This window comes from Pteronotus mesoamericanus, unplaced genomic scaffold (genome assembly GCF_021234165.1).
Source record: "Pteronotus mesoamericanus isolate MK-2021 breed Mesoamerican mustached bat unplaced genomic scaffold, CSHL_Meso_final scaffold_125, whole genome shotgun sequence".
Taxonomy (NCBI): Eukaryota; Metazoa; Chordata; class Mammalia; order Chiroptera; family Mormoopidae; genus Pteronotus; species Pteronotus mesoamericanus.
In genome coordinates this window covers 5,758,680-5,782,595 of record NW_026555304.1, presented here as the reverse complement: position 1 = coordinate 5,782,595, position 23,916 = coordinate 5,758,680, and the positions used below count along the sequence as shown (strand labels likewise).

The 23,916-nt window shown below is 43.7% G+C and overlaps 1 protein-coding gene across 2 annotated transcripts in view; it reads left to right on the top strand.

The window, feature by feature from the left end:
• The window catches only part of SYK (spleen associated tyrosine kinase), an 88,011-nt gene that overhangs the window by 20,678 nt on the left and 43,417 nt on the right, over positions 1-23,916 (top strand). For both annotated transcript variants that reach the window (XM_054588042.1, XM_054588040.1), the window contains exons 2-3: positions 10,451-10,894; positions 13,171-13,331. In XM_054588042.1, coding sequence (XP_054444017.1) covers positions 10,490-10,894; positions 13,171-13,331 — 566 coding nt within the window. In that variant the 5' untranslated portion in view covers positions 10,451-10,489. The remainder of the gene's footprint in view (positions 1-10,450; positions 10,895-13,170; positions 13,332-23,916) is intronic.

Below are 23,916 nucleotides of genomic sequence, written 5' to 3'. Positions count from 1 at the left end.
AGCTGCAGAGGAAATTCCCAGGCACATTTTATCAAGGCTGCTTTGCATTGAGGTGGCTGTGTGGCCTTGGGCATGAGAAGGTCAGATAGCTTTTTGCATCTTTCCAATTTTGTTTCCCAATCTGGTAGGATATGGCAGAAATGGTCCCCAGATATTTTTCTCCCAGAGCACCATCCACTTCTTCCATTGTCACCTCAGTCCATGTCATCTGGGAAGGCTGTATGGCCAGTGATGTGAAAGTAGCCACCTGAATGTGCTGAGCACTGTTGGAAATGTTCTCTACAGCAGCAGTCCCTAACCTTTTTGGTACCAGGGACCAGTTACATGGAAGACAATTTTTCCATGGACTGGGGGTGGGGGACGGTTTCAGAATGATTCAAGCACATTAGATTTAAGTTCACCTTCTGCTGTGTGGCCCAGTACCAAGTAGGCCCAGACCAGTATCTGTCTGCAGCCTGAAGGCTGGGGACCTCTGCTCTACAAGAAGGAGAAGGGGCTGCACGCTTTGGTTCGGTGCCATGGTTCAGTGGGTCTTAAGAAAAGCAGAAGCTTTGAATCACAGATCTGGGCCTCTGATAACCAGAACAGATAGTGTTAACAAAAAGAGGTATAAAGACAGGCTACTTCTTCTGGTTCCATGCCAAGTACAAAAGCACTGAAATGAACTCAGATTGAGGAAACAATAATAGTCTGCATTTAAAAACAATCTTATACCAAGGCAAAATGGTGCATTCTTATAGAAGAGGTTGGGTCTTTTCTGGATGTGGGGAGAGCAGAAGAAAATTATTTACAGTTGACCCTCATTATATGTGAAATCTATATCTACAAATTTACTTTCTCCCTACTATGTATTTGAAGCTCCAAGTCAATACTCACTGCACTTGTGTGATCATTTGTCAACGTGCATGGAGAAGGGAAAAACCTGAATCAAACAACATTATACATTCCCAGCTGAGATTGAAGGAGGTGACTCATACCTTCTTGTCTCAGCTCATACTGCAAGTAAATGTCCTTTTCATGGTCTACTTAGAGCCACTCTTTTATTGCATTTGCTGTGCTCTTTATTGGTGACATGTGTTTGAATGGCCCGAAGCATAGCACTGGGGGCTGTCTGGTGATCCTCAGTACAGGGAGGCTGAGATGTGCCTCATGGAGAAAACTCATTTGTTGGATAAGCTTTACTTAGTTATATTACTGTTGGCCCTGAGCTCAATGTTAACAAGTCAACAACACATGTGAAATACGTTTATTTAAACAGGAACACACATAAAACAAGGTTATGTATTGATTAGTTGACTAAAACATCATGACTGCAGGCTTGCAAGGAGGATAACTCTTTTTCCCAGGAGGAACGAATGATTCAGTATTTGAGAATTCAGTGTTCACATTGATTTTATAGAACTTAAGTACCATGAGTAGTGAGAATTGAATATAGATGCAGAAGATGACCAGAATAGAGCCAAGGGCAATGATATTGATGAAATGAAGAGAGGAGAAAGGACGGGGAAAAAAATGACACTGATCATTGGTGATTTATAATGTTGTTAGTGACAGTAAATTAACCTGAACTTTGGATTGCCTCTGATCCTGCTTTCCAGGTTAATACATTTTGGTGCTTGCATGGTTTGGGGACCAGTGCCTCTGACCATCTTCCATATAGAGGCAGAATTGAAGGAGACAGGCACACCGAGCTAAAGGGGTGATGCACCTGTCTTAGTGTATAAATTGAGCCTCATTTGGAGAGGCCACCCAGCCACCTTTGTGGACCACTGAGTGTGGACCCAGGAGGGAGTGTATCCATGTGTGTTTAGATCTCAGTGGGAGCAGCAGAATCAAAGCTGCTGCCTCTTCAAGAGGCTCTTGGGCAAAATGGAATTGTGTGGGGTAAGGTGACCAGGATAGCATCTGGAATAACATCGAGTGAGGGAGGATGTATAAGCTTGGAGCAGAGCTGGGAGTAGGCATCTGAAGACTGTTTTTGGAAGCAGAACTGGAAGTTCCATGCATTCTGTGGGCAGATGGAGAAGCAGGGCTGGAGGAGAGGCAGGGCTTCATCTGAAAGAAACTTTTCTACCAGGTGTGTCCATCCCAGACTGGAATAGGTCCACTTAAGAGGTGGTAAGCCCTGTGTAGGTGTGTTGCTCCATTGGGCTGGGGAGCCTCCGGTGATTGGGTGAGTATCCAGAGCACTCTGACTCCAGCATCATGCTCTCAACATGGGCAAAGCAGACCCCGCATATTGAGAATTTGTGTTACAAAAGCTGTGTGCGTTCACTGTAGAAAATCTGAAAAGGAAAGAGCTGTGTGTTTCCACTTTGCAGGTATTTTGTAAGCACTTGGGCAACCCCTAAGTATTGATAATGCAGGTCAACAATTCCAGACATTGGAGCTTTTATCAGGACCAGAGGACAGGCTTGTGTTTAACAATAAATAAAATAAACACTTTGATGAAATAAAGATAAATGGGGGCATGAAACTGCCTCAGACAGGGTTCTCAGAAGACACGGCTCTAAAGTGACAGAGCTAAGACCACATGGCTGAGGAGAAACCCACAAGGTTCAGTAAGGCAGCTGAGGTCAAGTAAAGGTCCCATCAGGTTAGGATAGGAAGGAAGGCTGTTTGGCTGGACATGGTGAGTGCAGGCATAAGTGGACAAGATGAGGAAGGGGCTCGGGCTAAACCATGAAGGGAAGTAGGGTTCAAAGAGAGTTTGGGATGTGATGAGGTGGAAGACGGCTTGGCAGCCTCACATTGCCTGCTGTGTAGGGAATGGACCTCAAGGGGGTGGCGCTGGTGAAAGGGAAAGCTGGAATAAATTTCCATTGATGAAAGTAGCATCAGGGAAGACAGAAGCCAGGGCTTTGGAGAGAAATATATGTTAGAGAAAAGGTGATGAGAGCTCCTCAGGGACCAGCTGGTTTGACCTCCTCGATTCCCAGCCTCTGATGGAGCAGGTCCGTGCACGGAGCTCACACTACCTAAGGGAACCTGTTCTAGCACGGGATGGTTGCATCTGATGGAAAACATGTCTTTCTGACTCAGTGGATTAGACACGCACCATGAGTGAGAGAGGAACCCTGAAAGGCTCTAGGGTCTTGTCCCAAGCTACTGGTTAGGGTTGGTGTCATTTCCTCTGTTAGGAGGGGTTAAGGGAGGAATGTTCATGAGTCACCGAAAGTTCCATTCTGAGGACATGAGGGCTGAGTTGTCTGTCAGACATTCCGGTGGAAACATCAGGTAAGCATCGTCTGGGTCAGGAGCACAGTGGAGAGAGGAGAATGTGAGTTCCTGGGCATGTTATGGGTAGTGGGCTGCAAAGAAGAGAGACTGACCCACTGAAGTAGGGCACTGCCAGAGGTCAGGCAAGCTAGGGCCAGAGAGGTAACCTTGGATTTGGCCACGTGGAGGTCAGTGACCTTGGGAAGAGCAGAGGACAGTCAGAGGAAAATGGGCGGAAAGAGCAAAGGGGCGGTGCAGAGGTCTCAACAGTAAATACAAAGAAGTCAAACTACCTGCAACCCTTTCAGACTGTCCTTTCTCACTCTAGGTGTGTATTTTATCACATATGTATGTACATATAACCTTTTAAAAACAAAACTGGGTTCTCTGTACCCCTTATTTTGAAATTAGCTTTCATTTAATCCTAAATATTTTGACCACCTGCCAGGTACAGGAACTGTTCCAGAGTCTGAGACAAGGCAGCAAGCAAAGGCACCCCCTCCTCACCCACCAGAGCTGGACCTCTGCTGGGGGATCCAGACAGGAATCAAGTCAATAGTAGGTCACAGTGTATTAAAGGGTTGTCACCTATTGAAAATGCTGTGGAGAAGAATGGAGCAGGGGAGCATGTTCTGCTGCCCTAGTCGTTGCTATACATTATTTCATGTCACAAAGCATTTTTTATCATGAAATGTACATTTAACCTGTGTCATAGAAAAGCCCCAGAAGAGTAGGTGATGCTGCAATGTGTTGAGGAGCTCACCAGACAATAACCTGGAGCCTCACCTTACTGACAAGCTAACCGTGCAGATAGGCACCTGATTTGTTTGTCAATATCAGCTCTTGAAAAAACTGGTTTCACATATGTAGAAAAGTAACTGGGAACATTGAAATAGACAAAAATAGGTAGCAAGTTCTAGGCACTGGTGAAGAGAAAATTATCCTGGTGGGTGTTAGAGTTTGAGCTACACACCTTCCCTGGGTCCATGGAAAAGGCATATGTAAGCGGTGCCTTTAGGTGAGAACCAGGGGGTGGCCCAGATAATGGGCACGTGAAGAAAGCCCACAGCAGGAAGCTGCTGTCTGTACCTATCCTAACAGTGGCAGGAGCAGTCAAGATGACAGCTGTGTCCCAACTAAGGCAGAGCACAAAGGCAAACCCCTTGGAATTTACCATAGTGAGTGAGGGCTAATGTCTAAAAAATGGCGCTGAGAACCGCAGTGTGGTGACAGGCCCCTGTGGACAGTGGCTGGAACGGAGGTAACAGTTCCATCACCATGGTCTGTATTGTAGAAAGGCAGTTGGAAACTAAGCAGAGACTATGAGTGGGCGCCAGTGGGAGCCAGTCCTGAGAAGGCATGAAAAGGACATCACAGATGTTGCTCATCTCCAAAATTAAATAGCCAAGAATGTGCGCTGTGCTGTCCTTGCAATACCCCATTTCTGCTGTCAAAACCACCATCAATACACCAGGTGTCACTTTCAGCACAGGAAGTCACACCAGCAGCCATGGGGCTGCTACCACCCAGTGCAACCAGACCTCCACTCTCCCAGGGAAGTCCTGTGCTCAGGGATGAGTCTGAAATGTTCTCTCAGAGCCACACAAATGTGCCTCCATGCGCCTGGAGGACAGGCCCTGGCATGCTGCTTTGTCACAGCCCATCTTTGTCTTACGTTGATTAGTTTTGGTGTGGGACTCACAGCAGAGGCCAGCAGCAATGTAAATGTTCATGACAAAGAGATGAATTTAACAAATGATAGTTGTGTTAAGATTTATATAAATTAGAAAGTATTGTTCTTGAAGACTTATGGTTTTAGTTGAAGCTCATGGTAGATGGCAGCTATGTCAACAATCATGAGTGTAGGAACATCTAAGAGCAAGGGTGAATCTGAGGCAGGTCTCCAAGGTGATCCTCCCCACCTTGTTCCCCTCCCCTCCCCTCCAAGCAGAGAGAGTGAAAGCAAGGACCTGGAGAAGGCAGTTGTGGCCTGGGGACCAGGCCTGCTAGGTATTAAGCTAGCAGCCATGAAGGGACAGTTACAGGAAGGATGGAGACATGCTGCAGGACACTGTCGGACACAGGTGAGTGGAGGACGAATAGGAGGGGAAGGGTGTAGGCCAGCAGCTGGGATGCTTACAGCCATGAAGCTGGGGTGAGATGGTCAAACCAGACAGTGGTAATGGATATTGAGAGAATGGAACTCACACCTAATCCATTTGCAGCACAAGCCTGAGAGAAAGCAAGGACTTTGCAAAGAGGCTGGTTCCTGGTTGGGCAGCACCTGGGCAAGGAAGGCAGTCAATTGGCAGTGGATATCTTGGCCCCAGGAGCAGTCAGCGTCCAGCATGAGCATCACCAGGATGGTCAGCGCTGCAGCCCCACAATCCCCTGTATTTTCAGAGTCCCAGTGTTGTGCACACAGATGGAAGTTTGAGAAGTGCTGGGCTGCAGGGGAAAAGAGCTGGATGTAGAGGTGGGGCTTACAGAGCAAGGGATGGCTGAGGCCCTAGAGGACCTACTGCAGGAACAAAACGGAGTGTAATAAAGGAGTGCTTAGGGCCTCACTGTTGAGGGGGCAGGACTGAACCTGCAATGCAAGCATCTAAGGAGGATTGTCAGAAACACAGAATGAAACCAGAAGAGAAGCAGTGCTTCCAGAAAATGTTTTGGCTCAGTGTCTCTCCACAGATGTCTTCTAGTTAACAGTGTACTTGGACTTAAATGCAAATATGGGCTGTACTTAAAAGCCTGCTGGGAGATGAAGTTTTAGAAACTGGACAAAGAGAGGAAAATCAAGATGGCAGAGGAATGAGTGGAAGTCACACTAACCTCCTTCCAATGGAGTTACAACTAGAATTACAACTAAATTGTGAAGAAACCACCTGAAACAAACAACTGAGCAATAGCAAGAAAGGAGCCTTTTAACCTCAGGCACACAGAAGAATAAGCTTTAGCACAACCTAACTGGTAAGGAGAGTGGTAGAGACTCAAGAAGGCGGGCGGTGCACCCATGGGGGACAGCACCAGAAGAAATATTGAAATGGCCAATTGGATCCCCCTGAGATGAGCGAGGTCTAAACCATAAGTGGGGATCTCCAGCCTACAACACCAGAGCCCAAAAAGTACACAGATAACAGCCAGATGCGAAAAAGTGGCACATTTGCTCTCTGCCAGAGAAGGGTGGGTGGAGATGCAAAGGGCCAATGCATAAATTTTTATTTGCAGCCACTTACTCTGGGCTCCAGCAAAGGTGGGGGTAGAGTGAGCTAGAGACCTCTGAGGAGAGACTGGGGAAGGAGGCTTTGGGGAGAGAGCTGAGAGAGTAGCCAGCAGGATCGCAGTGCTGACTCATCCCCCAAATGGCAGCAATCATCTTGCTCAGGCAGATCACTCCCCTGAGTGGCAACAGCATGAGAGGACCCAATAGCCCAGACCCCAGGAGTTTTGGCCTAGGCCCGGTAGTGCTAAAACGTTACAGCTGAGTGGCAGCCACAAATAATAGATCCATGGCTAAAGGGGATGCAGAGTGGTCGAGAGACACTTGAGGAGAGACTGGAGATGGAGGCTTTGGGGAGAGAATGGAGACAGTAGCTGGTAGGATTCTGGTGCTGACTCCTCCCCCATATGGCAGCAGCCATCTGTCTCAGGCAGACCACTCCCATGAGCAGCAGTAGCATGAGAGGACCCAATAACCCCACCCACAGGAGGGATACTCCCCACCCTGTAGTGTCTCTGAGCTTGACTGCTGAGTGCAGAGTCACTTGATTAACAGTTGAAGGACAGCCACAGACAGTAGATTCCTGGAAGTCTCAAACAGACTGCCTAAGGTCAGACAGGGTCAACATCTGACATTATCAGAGGCAGATCCAGAGAGGAAAAAAAAACCAAACAGCAGTTTCCTACCATAGAAGTTTACCCTACAAAGTCAGGAAATCAAGACAGATGAATTTAAGAAGCAGAAGCAAAAAAGAAGAGTCTCACAAATAATGAGAAAACAAAGAAACACTCCCCCAGGCAAAGGGAAAGGAAGAATCCCCAGAAAGAGAACTAAATGATATAGGGGCAAGGAAATTATCAGATATTCAGTTCCAAACAATGGTTCTAAGGAAACTCAATGAGCTCAGTGAGCTCAGAGAGAATTACCAAAAACTACAGGGAAACTACAAGGAACTTACTGCAAACTATATCAGCATGAAAAAGGACATAGAAACTATCAATAAGAGACAAGAGGAAATGAAGAATACAATTTCTGAATTGAAGAACACAGTAGAAGGAATCAAAAGCAGGCTAGATGAGGCAGAGAATCAAATCAGTGAGCTGGAGGACAAGGTAGAAAAAAGCTCCCAGAAAGAGCAAGAAAATGAAAAAAGACTCAAAAATAATGAAGAGGCATTTAGGGACATGCAGGACAACCTGAAATTTAATAATATCCATATAATAGGGAAAAGAAGAGGAGCAGGGCATAGAGAACCTGTTTGAAAAAGTAATGATGGAAAACTTCCCTAATTGCAGGAGAGAAAAAGTCACATGAGTCGAGAAAGCACAGAGGGTCCCCTTCAAGAGGGACGCAGTGAGCCCCACTGCAAGACACATCATCGTTAAAATGGCAAATATCAAAGACAAACAGAAAATCCTAAAGGAAGCAAGGGAGAAACAGTTAGTAACATTCAAGGGAGCCCTGGTACGGCTAGCAGCTGACTTCTCTACAGAAACACTGCAAGCCAGAAGGGAATGGCAAGAAACATTCCAAGTCATGAAAAGCAAAGGCCTGCAGCCAGGACTGCTCTACCCAGCAAGGCTTTCAATTTAAATGGAAGGCAAAATAAGGAGCTTCTCAGACAAAAGAAGGCTAAAAGAATATGCCTTCACCAAACCAGCACTGCAAAATATGCTAAAGGGACTGCTTTAAGAAGATGAAGAAAAAGAATCTATGAATACCCAGTTCCTTTCACAGTCACCAATACTTGATATTACCAATAGTTTTAATACTTATTAATCTGATTGTGACAATGATGTGTTGTTTTAAGTGTTACTTTATTTGTTGAAACTAAACCTGTTTTTGTTTTTTTCTTGTATATTTGTATTTTTAAAAAAAAAGCTTTAAATGACTTTTTCGTATTCTTTATCTATTTTCCGATTAATGGTTTGTAGAATTTTTTCCCCCAAAAAACCCCAAAACTATTAACCTTTTGATAGATGTGTTGCAAATACTTTCCTATTTTATTACTTGTCCCTTAACTTTTTTTACATGTATATTACTGTGTAGTCTTACATTTTTTATATTTTCAATATTTTACTTTATAGCTTCTGGGTTTGAATATGTTACTTCAGGGTAAGAAATACATTATTTTGTATTTTCTCCTAAAACTCCTTAGATTTTACATATTGATTTTAACTCACCTGAATATTTGTTGTATAATGTGTGAAATAGGGCTCTATATTTGTTTTATTTCAAATAATAGTAATCCATGCACCTTATATGTTGAATAAGCCTTATTTTCCCCATTGATTTGAAATATCAATTTAATCATATATTACATTGTTTGAAAGATACATATGTTTGTTTCTAGAATGCTCATTTTATTTCATTGATCTACTTGATTATTTCTGTGCAGGCGTCATCATTACTGAGACTTTATAATGGTTTTAAATTTTTTAATATTTTATAATGGATCTTGACATTAAAAAAATAAATAAATAAAATCAATCTACATTTTTTAAAAAAAAGAAAGAAGGAACTCCTACCTTTTGTGACAACATGTATGGAACTGAAGAATATTATGCTTAGTGAAATAGGCCAGTCGGTGAAAGACAAATACCGTATGATCTCACCTATACATGAAATCTATTCAACAAAATAAACTAATGAACAAAATAAATCACAGGCAAGGAAATATGCAGCAGACTGAAAGTGACCAGAGGGGATGGGGAAGGAGGACAATAGTGGAAAGAAGGAGAAGGAACTAAACAAAGAACATGTATGAATGACCCATGGACATGGACAACAGAGTGGGAATTGACTGTGGGCGAGTGGGATGAGTGGGATGGGTGGAGGAGGGTAAAGGGGGAAAATTGAGACAGCTGTAATAGAATAAACATGATTTAAAAAAATTAAAAATACAATAAAAAATTAATTATCACAGATGGGAAAAAGAAAGAAAGTGGACAAAGAAAAATGAATCACTGATAGTCAATGTTAAAAGCAAAAAAGAAAACTGTTTATTTGAATGATGAAATTATAATCAGCTCAGGTGTTTTTAGGGGCTCTTTCAGGAGCACTGACTTGGCAATGATTCCTAGAGAAAAGTCTGTTGCCTCTATTGGGTAGGTATGCTTATACATGCAGCCACTTGTAGAGTAATTCATGTTGAAAAGACTATTTCACATTACCGAGTGTCTGTCTGTGTTTTTGTGTGCCTGTGTGTTTTCTGTGTGTGTATGTATCTTAGTGTATGCGTGTGTGTGTGTCTGTTTAGTGAAAAAGTATCTTCTGTGACAGGTGCCTCATCAAATGTGAAACTTGCACTATTTCTTCAATATGGCATTTTACATGCAGGTGTCCAGAAGTGACCTGAAGGAAGGCAGGAAGGGGAGAGTGTGCAGCCCAGGGCCAGGGGTTCTGGGAGGATGCCATTCTGCATGCCTCAGGACAGAGGCTTGTAGGTCCCTTTTCTTGGCCAGAGGTGTGTTATGTGGTGTATACACATGGTCAGCACTTCAACTCCCTGGTGTCTAGCTACAAGTGTATAAGATAGTAAACATTTGCCGTTCAGGTGAAGAGTGTTCAGCGACATCTTCCCTGCATGTAGCTCTGACCAGCAGCAATTGTTCCTTACTGCTGTCTCCACCTTGAGAGAGCAATGGGCATAAGCTTATCCTGCCATGTCCCTGCTGACCATCAGGACCAGCTCCTAAGCCTCATTTTGCAGTGAGAGTTCTCTTTTTAATGTGTCTCTTAGAATTCTCCTATTCCACCAAAAAACCAAAAGGTTTCTGTGGCCATATTTGTCCGATGTTCTGTTTTCAGGTTCCATGCTGAGAGAGTGGGTTTGAAATCTAATGATTATGTGTGCAGAAGGGTGGACAGCAGGTTAGTTAGGGCTGTAGGCCAATTTCCAGGAAGAAAGGGCATCTCCTGATGGAGGGCCTGGCTCCAGTGTCAAAGGTTGGCAGTTTTACAACTGTTTCTGCTGTGTGGGTGCTGACTGATGTCCTTCTGTTTTGACAGGTAGACACTGTGTGCCCTTGGCCGTGAGGGGAGACAGGCATGGCTGCAGGCATGGCTGACCACCTGCCCTTCTTCTTTGGCAACATCACTCGGGAGGAGGCTGAGGACTACTTGGTCCAAGGTGGCATGAGTGATGGGCTCTACCTGCTGCGCCAGAGCCGCAATTACCTGGGCGGCTTCGCTCTGTCAGTGGCACACGGGCGCAAAGCGCACCACTACACCATTGAGCGAGAGCTGAATGGGACCTATGCCATCGCGGGTGGCAGGGCACATGCCAGCCCTGCTGAGCTCTGCCATTACCACTCCCAGGAGTCAGATGGCCTCGTCTGCCTCCTCAAGAAACCCTTCAACCGGCCACCTGGGGTGCAGCCCAAGACTGGACCCTTTGAGGACCTGAAGGAGAACCTCATCCGGGAGTATGTGAAGCAGACCTGGAACCTGCAGGTGGGCTGCACTGGTCCCGCCACTATGTACAGTTTTGCACAGGCTCTGCAGTTCTATACCCCAGCCCATACAGCAGAGACATACATTGCTGCCTCAGATAAGCAGACTTAGTCATCAACTTGGGCCAAAAAATGCTTTGCTCCAAGAAGGCAGCCTTTCCTTTCTTGTGGTCAGAGTTGAGAGGGCAGCCCCTGTGTGCCAGCGATGTGGGTTTCTCCACCACAGGAAACCACTGTCACCCAGTTCATGCCGAGCCCTTTTCGAGAGACTTCGCAGGCATCTCCTGGTCTTTTTTCACCTAAGGGTAGGGGGGTCATACTAGGCACGATGGGCACTGGTTTTTAAAACTTTGTAACCTCTTTCACAGAACTTCCTGTGTCGACACATATATTAACCTCTTTTGTCTGCCTGATATTCCCTTCTATGCACCATAATTTATTTAACTTCCATTGTTTACAAATAATGCTATTAATAACATCTCTCTGCACCCATCCCTCTGAGCTGTCAGGCAGCACCTGCAGGATAAACTTGAACAGGCTGGGTTTGCCTCAGAGAAGGGGAGTATGTGTTTAATTTGTGTGTATTGACAGCTTGCCATCCAGAAACACCTTGCACATCTATAGGCTGCAACAGCTTACATTCCTGTGGTCTCCTGCTCAGACTTCTGTGCTCAACCATTCCTCTTGAGCTTCCTGGATATGTGTGCCCCACATTCTGCTGTGTTAGCTGACACATACAGAGTTATGACTATCTAGGCTTTTGAGGATTATATTCTCTGACTCTTTTTACTCCTTTAATATGTTCTATACTAAAGTCAATCTTACAGACATATTGTAATACTGTGTGCCCAGTATTTTTCAGTAGCATTTATGGACATGTGTTAGACCACCCTTTTATTCTTTTTAAAGTCATGTAAATCAGATTCATTGAGTTGTAATTTATACATCATAAAATTCATCCTTTGTAGGTGTACAGTGCTATGAATTTTGACAAACACATAGCATAACGTAGCCCTGGTCACACGCAAGATGTGCAACAGCTCTATTATCCATCAGGCACCCTTGTATCACCCTTGACCCTAGCCCCAGAAGTTCCTCATCTGATTTCTGTCCTGTAGTTTTGCCTATCCGGGATGCCATATAAATGAACTCATACAGCATGTAGCCCTTTCAGACAGGCTTTTTTCACTCAATACAGCACATTTTTCTTGTCAGCTGTGTGGCTCCCCTGTCAGCAGTTCTCTTTGTCACAGGTATTAGCCCATGCCCTTTCACTTTGACCTCTGCTTGCTTTGCTTTACAGGCCTCTATGGTATGTAGCCTATCACTGCTTTGGTTTTTGTGTTTCATTTGTGAGGCATGAGAAAATTCCCATACTCACGTGCCCTTCTATATTACCATCCTCCCTTCTCCTAGTTTGTACTGGTTATATTTTTATTTTTTATTCCTTGTGGTTCTTTTCTAAATTTTCTTAAATTTATTGAATTGAAAGAGAGAAACCATAAGTTTGTTTTTCCCCTTATTTATTCACTTTACTTCCACTTATGCATTCATTAGTTGTTTCTTGGTATGTGTTCTGACTGGGGACCGAACCTGCAACCTTGGCATGTTGGGACAACACTGTGACCAACTAAGCTACTCAGCCAAAGCTTTTGTGGTTCTTTCTGTAACTTCAAATAATCAAATTTTGGTTCTTCATTTACTGCTGTGCAGAATATACAGTTCTCTCCCATTAAGAACAATGAGGATGCAAATTCACTCAGCTGTCAGCGGCTCTCTCATTTTTGTTTTCACATCAGTCGTTCCCACAGTGTCAAGGTTTGATCCTGCATTTTCTGTGATCACAGAGCCTGCAGTTCCAGGCACCAGTTTGTATGGGCACAGAGTGCAGCCTTAAGAGGCAGACAGGAAAGCACACATCTTAATGCTTCTCAATTGTGAGTAGATGATCAAGCTCAATACAGAACAATGAGTTCTAGTAGATGACTGATCCAAGGAGGGCAAGAGGCATGTTCTCTATACCTCATGGATTATACCAGGTGGTTCTAAAGCTGGTGCTTTTAGAAGACCAATAAATCTCAGTATTCTAAAATCTATTGTGTTGCTTACACATTGAAGGTATTTAAGTAATCTATAAGATCTTATTGGCTTTATTTATTGAGTGAATGAACAAACACATTTGACTGAATTTTGTCATGTCAGGACTTAGATTGGAAATGATTTCACTGTTGTTTTTCATTTAACGCAGTGTTGCTCTGCTCTCCCACTTCGTGGCAGGGCCAAGCTCTGGAGCAGGCCATTATCAGCCAGAAGCCTCAGCTGGAGAAGCTGATCGCCACCACAGCCCACGAGAAAATGCCCTGGTTCCACGGAAAAATCTCTCGGGATGAATCTGAGCAAATTGTCCTGATAGGATCAAAGACAAATGGAAAATTTTTGTAAGTATTGTGTCTTTTCCTCTAATCCACACCTCCAGGCCTTTTCGGGCCATCAGGGGTAACTCAGGCTTTTCATTACTAGGCCCACAAACTCAGGAAGTAGCCACACATGCTGGCCTGCCAGGACATGTTTCCATTGAAAGCCATCCCTTGTAATTCAGTGTTTGTTTTGCCTAGTCAGACCCCAAAATGAACACTTTTCTTGGGCACTGAGGGACGTAATTTAAAGATAATGTTATTCAGCCTCTTAGTCTGCTTTTAGTGGCAAATACAGAATACATAACAATATCTGTGGCTATTCATTTAAACCAAAGATATCACAGTTTTTTCACTGACATTTCCCTGAAGATTTTAGACTTTACTTTTGTTTTTCTTGGAACTAAGTGCCAACAGAGCAGGTATTAAAGAAAGTTGACTGAGAGCAGCTCATGGGAAAGGTAGTACAGGCATTTGATCACAACCTGGTTTATGGACTTTAGTCCTATCATCTCAGGGATGAGGTGAGCATCCAAAGTCCTGCTCATTGTTACCTTTAGTGATCAAGGTAGATCTCAGTGTTGAGGTCCTAGAAATACTGGCCACCTCAGGACAGAGTCTGTGGTCAAGAGAAGGGAAGGACCTGTCCTGGGCAGGTGTCCATCTCATTACCCAAGGTGTTCTGTCTAAGGCGACACAGCGGCACTATGGGCAGGGCACAGTCAGCTCTGTCACTGTTCAGTGACCCTTCAGAGATGCTACCTGGGCGTTTCAGTGGACAAGTGCCCCGTTCTCATCTTGGACACTTAACAAAGGGCCAAGGAGCCCCATGAACAGGCAGTCATACCCAGCTGACTTTGTAAACATTTCCTAGAAACATGTTATCTTAAAGTATCTATTTAAACAATTTTACTTAGACTTTTCCATAATACTTATTATTTAGGAAATGATCTTAACATACACTTTTTTTAAAGAAAATAATCCTAAGAACAAGTACAGAGAGCTGAGTTAGCACCAGCAGTAAATGGAATGATGATTTAGTGGACGCAGTAAGGGCTGCCAGCAGAAACTCTGTGCTCTGGGAGACAGTTTTTTCTTGGTGTAGCACCCTGAGGTTTGGATTTTTACAATCTTCTTAGGAATAATTTCCAACACACATGTCATGGAACTATGTACATAGCATCTTGGTGTGTTGTCATCCCAAATTGCATAATCTAAACAATGAGTGTCTGCTGGTTCAGACACCCAGTCTCAGGTCACTGGGGATCAGCTGCAGTCAGAGAGGGCCACTTGCTCCCCACTTGGACAAGGGGTGCTGCAAGTAACACCTGCCCTGGGACCACCCAGGGTCTCTGCCAGCTGTCAGTTCCTTCCCCACTGATTCTTCCCAGGCCTCATTAACATTTTCCTAAAGAATGTGTTACCTGCCTACTTTCCAACTATTTAAACTGACATGTCCCTCTTTGAACCAGTATTTACTGGTATCCGTAGTTGTCTGAGGCACCAAATGCTGATATCATTCTGGGCATTTGGGGTGAAGACGTTAGCCACACCAGCATCTGCCTTGTGGAGGCTGCATCTCGGTGGGAGAACCAGACACTGAGCCATTGAGTGGGAACTTCACAGGACATTGGTGCATACAGAGAAGGGAACAGAGCATGCTGGTCGGGGCACCTGGTTCTGTCGTATGCTGGGTAGTGACGAAGGGCCTTGCTGTGAAGCAGAAATTTGACCAGACCTAAAGGCAATGGGAGCCATCCAGCAAGGGAATAGCATGTGTGGGTACCCTGGGGCAGAAGTGTATTTGGAGGGCCCACTGGTAACAGGAGGACTTGCTTTGGGCAAGCTGGTCTGTCCATTTTGGGGCATGTGTTTGGGAAGATCCAATTAAAGTTCAATGGGACCTATCTGGCTGGGTGTAGAGAGATAGTAGAGAGGCTGGGAGTAAGCACACTCACTCTGCACATTCATGTGAGCACCAGAGAGGGATTCCCAGCCTAGGTCTTGTGGGTGGGGGCCACAGCTCTGCTTCGTTAGTGATACCAGAGACAGATGCTGTGTTGGGGGTGTATACCTTTGGCTCTGAGAGGCCTTGTATGATGGTACAATTGGCCATTTTGAGAAATTAGTCATAGCTTAGGTGTGACTAAAATGCAAATTTGTTACAAAAGGGAAACAAGACATTTTCTAAAAATTATGAATTCCTTCCCCCAGGGGAAGGATCCAGGATTGGCAGGGTTTAAAGCATAGACAGTTAGAAGACCCTCTTTTAAAAAAGTACAAAATTAGGTACAAAATGTATTTAGAACAAGAAAAAAATCAATAAATTTTTAAAAGCTGGTAAATACTACAAACACACCAAACTTAAGAAAAAATTATATAATTTTTTACTTTACACATCTCAATAGCACTTTTTATTTCCTTTTTTTGACTGCATAGTGTTTGCCTCCTCTTTTAATAATAATGTGTTAATATTTTTTCTACTTGCACAAGAAGAAAATTAAGCCCTTCTTCTAGGTTCATAACTCATTATAAAAAATGCACACACGTTCTTAGGACAAAACCCCAAAGCCATGTGGTCATACTGCTGGGCCATGCCTGGGCTGGCTGAGGCCATGGGAGCAGCTGTGGTCAACAGGCCCCTGACCCTCCCTGGCAGAAATACCGCCCCATGTGATTCTCACAAGGTAGTTCCCAGCTCTTGTGCCCGAATGCTTCTCCAAGTGCATATCTCATCCCGTCAGTGTATTGCGCTATACTTTTTGTTTCTTTCTTTCTTTATTTTATTTTATTTTATTTTTTTCAAATACATTTGTCTCTGCCTTCCCGCCACCACTATCCCTTCCCCCTCCCCTCAGCTCTTCCCCTTTGGTTTTGTCCATGAGTCCTTGCTATATGTTCCTTGACTTTCAACTTCCCTTCATTTTCCCCGGCCCCCTCTCCCTACTTCCCTCTTGTCGCTGTTGGTTTCTTGTCCTTTCAGTGTTACTGTTCTTATTTTCCTTGCATCTTTCTATTGTTGGTTAGGTTCCTCTTATAGGTGAGATCATATGGTATTTGTCTTTCGCCCTTTGGCTTATTTCACTTAGCATAATGCTCTCGACTTCCATCCATGCTGTCAGGAAGTTTAGTAGTTCTTTTTTTCGTTCTGCTGCGTAGTATTCCATTGTGTAAATGTACCATAATTTTTGATCCAGTCATCTACTGATGGGCATTTAGGTTGCTTCCAACACTTGGCTATTGTAAATTGTGCTGCTATGAACATTGGGGTGCATAAGTTCTTTTGAATTGGCATTTGGGGATTCTTAGGGTATAGTCCGAGCAGGGGAATCACTGGATCAAAAGGCAGTTCCATTTTCAGCTTTTTGAGGAAATTCCACACTGCTTTCCACAATGGCTACACCAGTCTGCATTCCCACCAACAGTACACTAGTGTTCCCTTTTCTCCACAGCCTCGCCAGCACCTGTTGTTTGTTGATCTGTTTATGATGGCCATTCTGACTGGTGTGAGGTGGTACCTCATGGTGGTTTTGATCTGCATTTCTCTGATGGCTAGTGATGCCGAGCATCCTTTCAAATGTCTCTGGGCCCTCTGTATCTCCTCCTTGGAAAACCGTATGCCCAGGTCCTTTGCCCATTTTTTGATTGGATCATTTGTCTTCCTGGAGTGGAGTCGAGTGAGTTCTTTATATATCTTGGAGATCAAACCTCTATGTGATGTATCATCAGCAAATATCTTTTACCATACGGTTGGTTCCCTTTTCATTTTGCTGATGTTTTCTTTAGCCATGCAGAAGCTTCTTATTTTGATGAGGTCCCACTTGTTTATTTTTTCTTTTATGTCCCTTGCTTTAGGAGACATATTGGTGAACAAATTTCTGCGTGGGATATCTGAGAGTTTCCTGCCAATGTTCTGCTCTAGGACTTTTATGGTGTTGTGACTTATATTTAAGTCTTTTATCCATCTTGAGTTTATTTTTGTGTGTGGTGTCAGCTGATGGTCAAATTTCAATTTTTTGCATGTAGCCGTCCTGCTCTCCCAACAGCATTTGTTGAAGAGGACATTATTACTCCACTTTATGCTTCTGCCCACTTTGTCAAATATTTGTTGCCCATGTAGACCTGGGCTTATATCTGGGCTTTCTATTCTGTTCCACTGGTCTATGGGTCTGTTCTTGTGCCAGTACCAGATTGTTTTGATCATAATGGCTTTGTAATATAGTTTGATGTCCGGTATTGTGATCCCTCCTACTCTGTGTTTCTTTCTCAAAATTACTGCGGCTATTCGGGGTTGTTTATGGTTCCATATAAATTTTTGAAATATCTATTCTATTTCTATGAAATACATCATTGGTATCTTAATAGGGATTGCGCTGAATCTATAAATTGCTTTGGGTAGTATGAACATTTTGATGATATTAATTCTTCCAATCCATGAGCACGGTATATGCTTCCATTTATTTGTGTTTTCCTTAGTTTCTTTCTTCAATGTTGTATAGTTTTCTGTGTACAGGTCTTTTACCTCCTTGGTTAAATTTATTCCTAGGTACTTTATTTTTCCTGTTGCTATATCGAATGGTATTTTTTTCTGATTTCTTCTTCTTTTATTTAATTGCTGGTGTAAAAGAATGCCTTTGATTTCTGAATATTGACTTTGTATCCTGCTGTTTTGCCAAATTCACTTATTATGTTGAGGAGTTTTTGGGTAGAGTCTACAGGGTTTTCTATGTACACTATCATGTCATCTGCAAACAATGATAGTTTTATTTCCTCCCTTCCTATTTGGATACTTTTATTTCTTTTTCTTGTCTGACCACTGTGGCTAGGACTTCCAATACAATGTTCAAAAGAAGTGGTGAAAGCGGACATCCTTGTCGTGTTCCTGATCTTAGTGGGATAGATTTTAGTGTTTGCCCATTGAGTATGATGTTGGCTGTAGGTTTTTCATGTATGGCCTTTATTACGTTGAGGAATGCCCCATTTATTCCCATTTTGCTGAGTTGATCATAAATGGGTGCTGTACCTTATCGAATGCTTTTTCTGCATCTATCAAGGTGATCATGTGGTTTTTGTCTTTTCTTTTATTTATGTGATGTATCATGTTTATTGACTTGCGTATATTGAACCATCCGTGCATCCCTGGGATGAATCCCACTTGATCGTGGTGGATGATCTTTTTAATATGTTGCTGGATGCGGTTTGCCAATATTTTGTTGAGGATTTTAGCATCTATGTTCATCAGCGAAATTGGCCTGTAGTTTTCCTTCTTTGTAGGGTCTTTATCTGGTTTTGGGATTAGGATGATGCTGGCCTCATAAAAAGAGTCTGGGAGTCTTCCCTCCTTTTGGATTTTTTAGAATAGGCTGAGAAGGACAGGGGTTAGCTCTTCCTTAAATGTTTTGTAAAATTCTCCTATAAAACCATCCAGCCCAGGGCTTTTGTGTGCCTGGAGTTTTCTTGATTACTGCTTCAATTTCCCAAGCTGTTATCGGTCTGTTCAAACTTTCTGTTTCTTCCTCCTTCAGTGTTGGACTATTATACTTTTCTAGGAATTTGTCCATTTCATCAAGGTTTTCAAATTTCTTGGCATATAATTGTTCATAGTAGTTTCTGACGATCATTTGTATTTCTGTGGTATCAGTTGTTATTTCTCCTCTTTCATTTCTGATATTATTTATTTGGGTCCTCTCTCTTGTTTTTCTTAGTGAGTCTGCTGAAGGACTTGCCAGTTTTATTTATCTTTTCAAAGAACAATCTGCTGGATTGATTGATCCTTTGAGTTGTTCTTTTCGTCTCTATGTCATTCAGTTCTGCTCTAATCTTGACTATGTCCTTCCTTCTACTTTCTCTGGGATTTATTTGTTGTTGTTTCTCCAGTTCTTGAAGTTGTAGTGTTAGGTCTCTTATTTGAAATGTTTCTATCTTTTTTAGGTAGGCCTGTACTGCTATGAATTTCCCTCTCAGGACTGCCTTTGCTGAGTCCCATAGGTTTTGGACTGTCGTATGTTCATTTTCATTTGTTTCCAGAAATTTTTTGATTTCTTCTCTTATCTCATTATTGACCCATTCATTGTTTAATAGTCTACTGTTCAGTCTCCATGAGTTTGCAAGTTTTTGAAGTTTCTCTTTGAGGGTGATTTCCAGTTTCATACCCTTGTGGTACAAAAAAAAGTTTGGTATTATGTCCATTTTTCTGAATTTTCTGAGTCTTGCTTTGTGTCCTATCATGTGGTCTATCTTTGAGAAACTGCCATTAGCATTTGAAAAGAATGTATATTTTTCTTCTTTGGGATGTAAGGTTCTATATATGTCAGTTAAGTCAATTTGATTCAGTGCATCATTCAGCTCCACAGTATCCTTACTGACGTTTAGTTTGGAAGATCTGTCCATTTTTGACAGTGGGGTGTTGAAGTCCCCTACTATCAGTGTGTTGCTGTCTATATCTTTTTTGAAGTCGTCCAAGATTTTTCTTATGTACTTGGGTGCTCTTATATTGGGAGCATATAAGTTTACAATGTTGATGTCTTCTTGATAGATTCTTCCTTTAAGTATTATAAAGTGCCCCTCTGGGTCTCTTTTTATGACCTTTGTTTTGACATCTACTTTGTCTGATACAAGTATGGCAACCCCTGCCTTCTTCTCTTGCCCACTTGCTTGGAATACTTTTTTCCATCCCTTTACTTTCATTCTTTGTCTTTTGCTCTGAGGTGGGTCTCATAGGCAGCATATGTGTTTTCTTATCCATTCAGCTACCCTGTGTCTTTTGATTGGGGCATTTAGTACATTTACTTTGAGAGAGGTATTACTGATAGAAACCTATTCATTTTTTCTCTTTGTACCTGTTTTTCTCTTTCTCACTCTTTTCCTTCATCTTCTTAAAGCAGTCCCTTGAGCATGTCTTGGAGTGCTGGTTTGGTAGAGATGTATTCTTTTAGCCTTCTTTTGCCTGGGAAACTCCTTATTTCCCCTTCTATTTTAATTGAGAGCCTTGCTGGTTAGAACAGCCTTGGTTGTAGGCCCTTGCTTTTCATGACTTGGAATATTTGTTGCCATTCCCTTCTGGCTTGTAGTGTTTCTGTTGAGAAGTCAGCTCCTAGGCATATAGGGGCCCCCTTGTATGTTACTTTCTCCGTCTCCCTTGCTGCCTTGAGGATTCTCTCTTTGTCTTTGATAGTTGCCATTTTAATGATGATGTGTCTTGGAGTGGACCTTCTTGAGTCCCTCTTGAGTGAGGTCCTCTGTGCCTCCTGGATCCATGAGTCCCTTTCCTCAAATTGGGGAAATTTTCCATCATTACTTTTTCAAGGAGGTTCTCTATTCCTTGCTCCTCTTCTTCTCCTTCTCGTATCCCTATTCGGATATTATTGCGTTTCAGGTTGTCCTGCATTTCCCTAAATTCCTCTTCATTCTTTTTGAGTCTTTTTTCCATTTCTTGTTCTTTCTGGGAGCTTTTTTCTACCTTATCGTCCATCTCACTGATTCGATCCTCGGGTTCATCGAGCCTGCTTTCGATTCCTTCTACTGTGTTCTTCAATTCAGAAATGGTATTTCTTGCGGTCCTCTTGCATCTTCTTGATATTTTCTATGTCCTTTTCCAGGTTGATATAGTTTGCTGTAAGATCCTGATAGTTTCTCTGCAGTTACTCGTAGTTCCCTTTGATCTGGCTGAGCTCATTGAGCTTCCTTAGAGCCATTGTTTTGAATTCAATATCTGATAGTTCCCTTGCCTTTATTTCATTTAGCTCTCTCTGTGGGGAGTCCCCTTTTCCACTCATCTGGGGGGAACTTCTTTTTCTTCCTATTTTTGTGAGAGTATTAAGTTTGTTTATTTATTTATTTATTTTTGCTTCTGCTTCAATCGATCCGTCTAGATTTCCTGACTTTGTGGATTAAACTTCTATGGTAGTAGATGGGTTTATTTATTTATTTATTTAATTTTATTTTTTTTCTTTTCTTTCTGGGCCTGCCTCTGATGTCACTTGTTGACCCTATATGATCATGGGTTGTTTGTTTGAGTTTTCCAGGAGCCTGTTGTCTATGTCTGACTTCTGCTTTGGGCAGCTCTGTGACCCCTTTGGCCCAGGATCCACTATTTCTGCAGACCTCTCTGCACTCGGGGTCCGTGCGGGGTCCGGTTTACGCCTGCCCTCGCCGACCTATGCACTCCCTCGCAGACCCCATGGGCGCCAACCTGCGGGAGCCCTCGCCAGCCTGTGCGGTCGCGGGTCCTCACACGTGCTGGCCAACCCTCGCCGGCCATTCCTCATGTCTCTCCCCAAGGCTCTCTATGCAGCTGTGTGACCCCTTTGGCCAGGGATCCTCTATTTCTTCCAGCTTGTCTGCACTTAGCCCCCCCAGCTCACACACGCACAAGCTGTGTGTGGAGCGCACTAAAGGCAGTTTAATTGATTCCCTTTTGCCTAGGCAAGGTGGTAGCTGCAGAGTGGCAGGTGAGTTATCACCGGGGCTCTGCTGGCCACCATCTCAGTTCTCTTCACAAAGTTTTCCTCACCAATCTTTTCCCAGGCAAGAGCCCACTCTGCTGATGCCTCTACCCAGAGATCAAGGAAGGCGGCTGCCACTGCAGATTTTTGCGTTGGCCCTTTATATGTCTTTCTGCATCCCCAGCTGCCTGTCTCTGGCAGAGAGCGCCCCTAAGCTTTTCGGGGTTGCATTTTGTCTGTGTGTTTTCCTGGTTTCAGCTGCTGTAGTCTAGGGGTCCCTGTTTATAATTCAGTCCCTGTTCTTCTCAGGGGGATCCAACCGGTGGTTTCAATGTTCCTCTGGTGCTGGTGCCCGTGGGCGCCCTGCCCACCCTCTCGAGCCTCCACCGCACTTCTCACCCGTTGGGATGTGTGAGAGTTGAATCTACTGGCTGTCCATGGCTCCAAGGCTCCTCTCCCTTATCGTTCCATTGTTTTCCAAGTGATTTCTCCACTATTTAGTCACAATTCCAGTTTGGTCTTTAGAGGAAGTCAGCGTGACTCCCATTCACTCCTCCGCCATCTTCCCTCCTCTCTCCTTTGCTTCATTATTTAAAGTATTTTGCAGTAGAAATGCCCCAAAAATTAATTGGATATCCTGTAAAAGAAAAAAAATGGAATTGTCACTTTGTGTTTAGTACCCAGGTAAATATTTTATTGTTTTGGGCTAAAGTTCTTAGAAATCTTACAAAGCCAGGAATGAGTTCAAGTTGCTGACTGTATATATTATTTTGGAAATGCTTGCTGAGTGCCAGGCCAGTGTTGCCTTGGGGACAAGAGGTGAAGGGGATTTCACAGGAGAGTGGGGTTTCCTGGGTGGTGGCAGAACACAAGGATGGAGAGTGTGGGCTACCATTCAGAGCCTCCTGGGCCAAACCAGTGGGCCAGTCATGTCTGGGAGATGCTAAGAAAGGGTCCTGAGAAAGACCCTGACCTCTTCGGGGGTCAGGGCAGCGACCCTGCGGGCCCTGCCAGGGAGAGGTGGTTGAGAGGCAAATCTTAGATCAGGCACAGAAGTTTGCAGAAGTTAAGAGAGAATGTTGCCCATATAATAGCTGATCATGTGGGCAGGGCAGGGATGGTGAAAAACTGAGGCAGAGAGGAAGTCCAGGAGAGTTTGAGGTCAGTGATCTGAGAGAGACATATATTGGGGAGTGTGCAAGGTGCTAGGAGCTGTGGCCTATGGGCTTTACTGGCTCACCCCCAGTGCTAGCCTGTGGCTACTGCACACAATGTGTAGGACTCCTAGACATGCTCCTTCCCTGTGACAGCTCTTCATATGTTAGTTAAGATCATCCCCGGAAGCCTCTGGTCTTTGTGTGCAGAAGCCTCTGGAGCAGGGACCAAGTGCAAGTGCAGCTTCCCCTGCAGAGGCACTCAGTAGTCCAGCCCCACAACTGATTTGTCTGCATGGCCTGTGCTTACATGAAATTCAGGTGTCTCCTGACCTTTCCCCCCTGTCATTTCAGGGAGAAATTGACATTTTAATCTTTGAGCCATGCCTTCTGTATTAGCTCTCATGATTTTCTTTCTTCTTCCTTCCCCTTCCTTACCATATCCTTTTTCATTCTCTCTGTCCTTTACACACAGACATACATACACACCACTCACTCATCCATTTATGTCTCTTACTTTTGGCCCTGTCATTGAAGCAGTGAGCAAGATATGTAGAGTGTCTAGCGAGAATCTACATTACTCTGAACACAGCTAGGGACTAGAAGATTCTTCAACAAGCCTCTCTAAGGAAAAGGGTTCTGTCCACCCAGAATCAGAAGAGTGCAAATCAGAGCTATGTAGTCCTTGTCCAGGATGGACCTGGCTCAGAGATGCCAGAGGGCATACCTGTCACTCTTGACTATTAGAACAATACCCTCCACCAATGTTCTACCCTCCCTCCGCCCCTGCCCCAACAGGTGAATTGGATTGCAGGTGGATGTGTCACATTGGAAATAGGTATTAGGGGTGTTTGTCAGTGCAAGTGCAACTCAGTGTGAAGTAACCATTAAAAAGGTATTTGCAACATGGCACATTTTACAGAGACATTGCAATAGCTTATAAGAATGTACATTTGTATTCTCTGTGAGCAAGGAGCAAATGTAAATTAGAACAAAGGATCAAGAATGAAA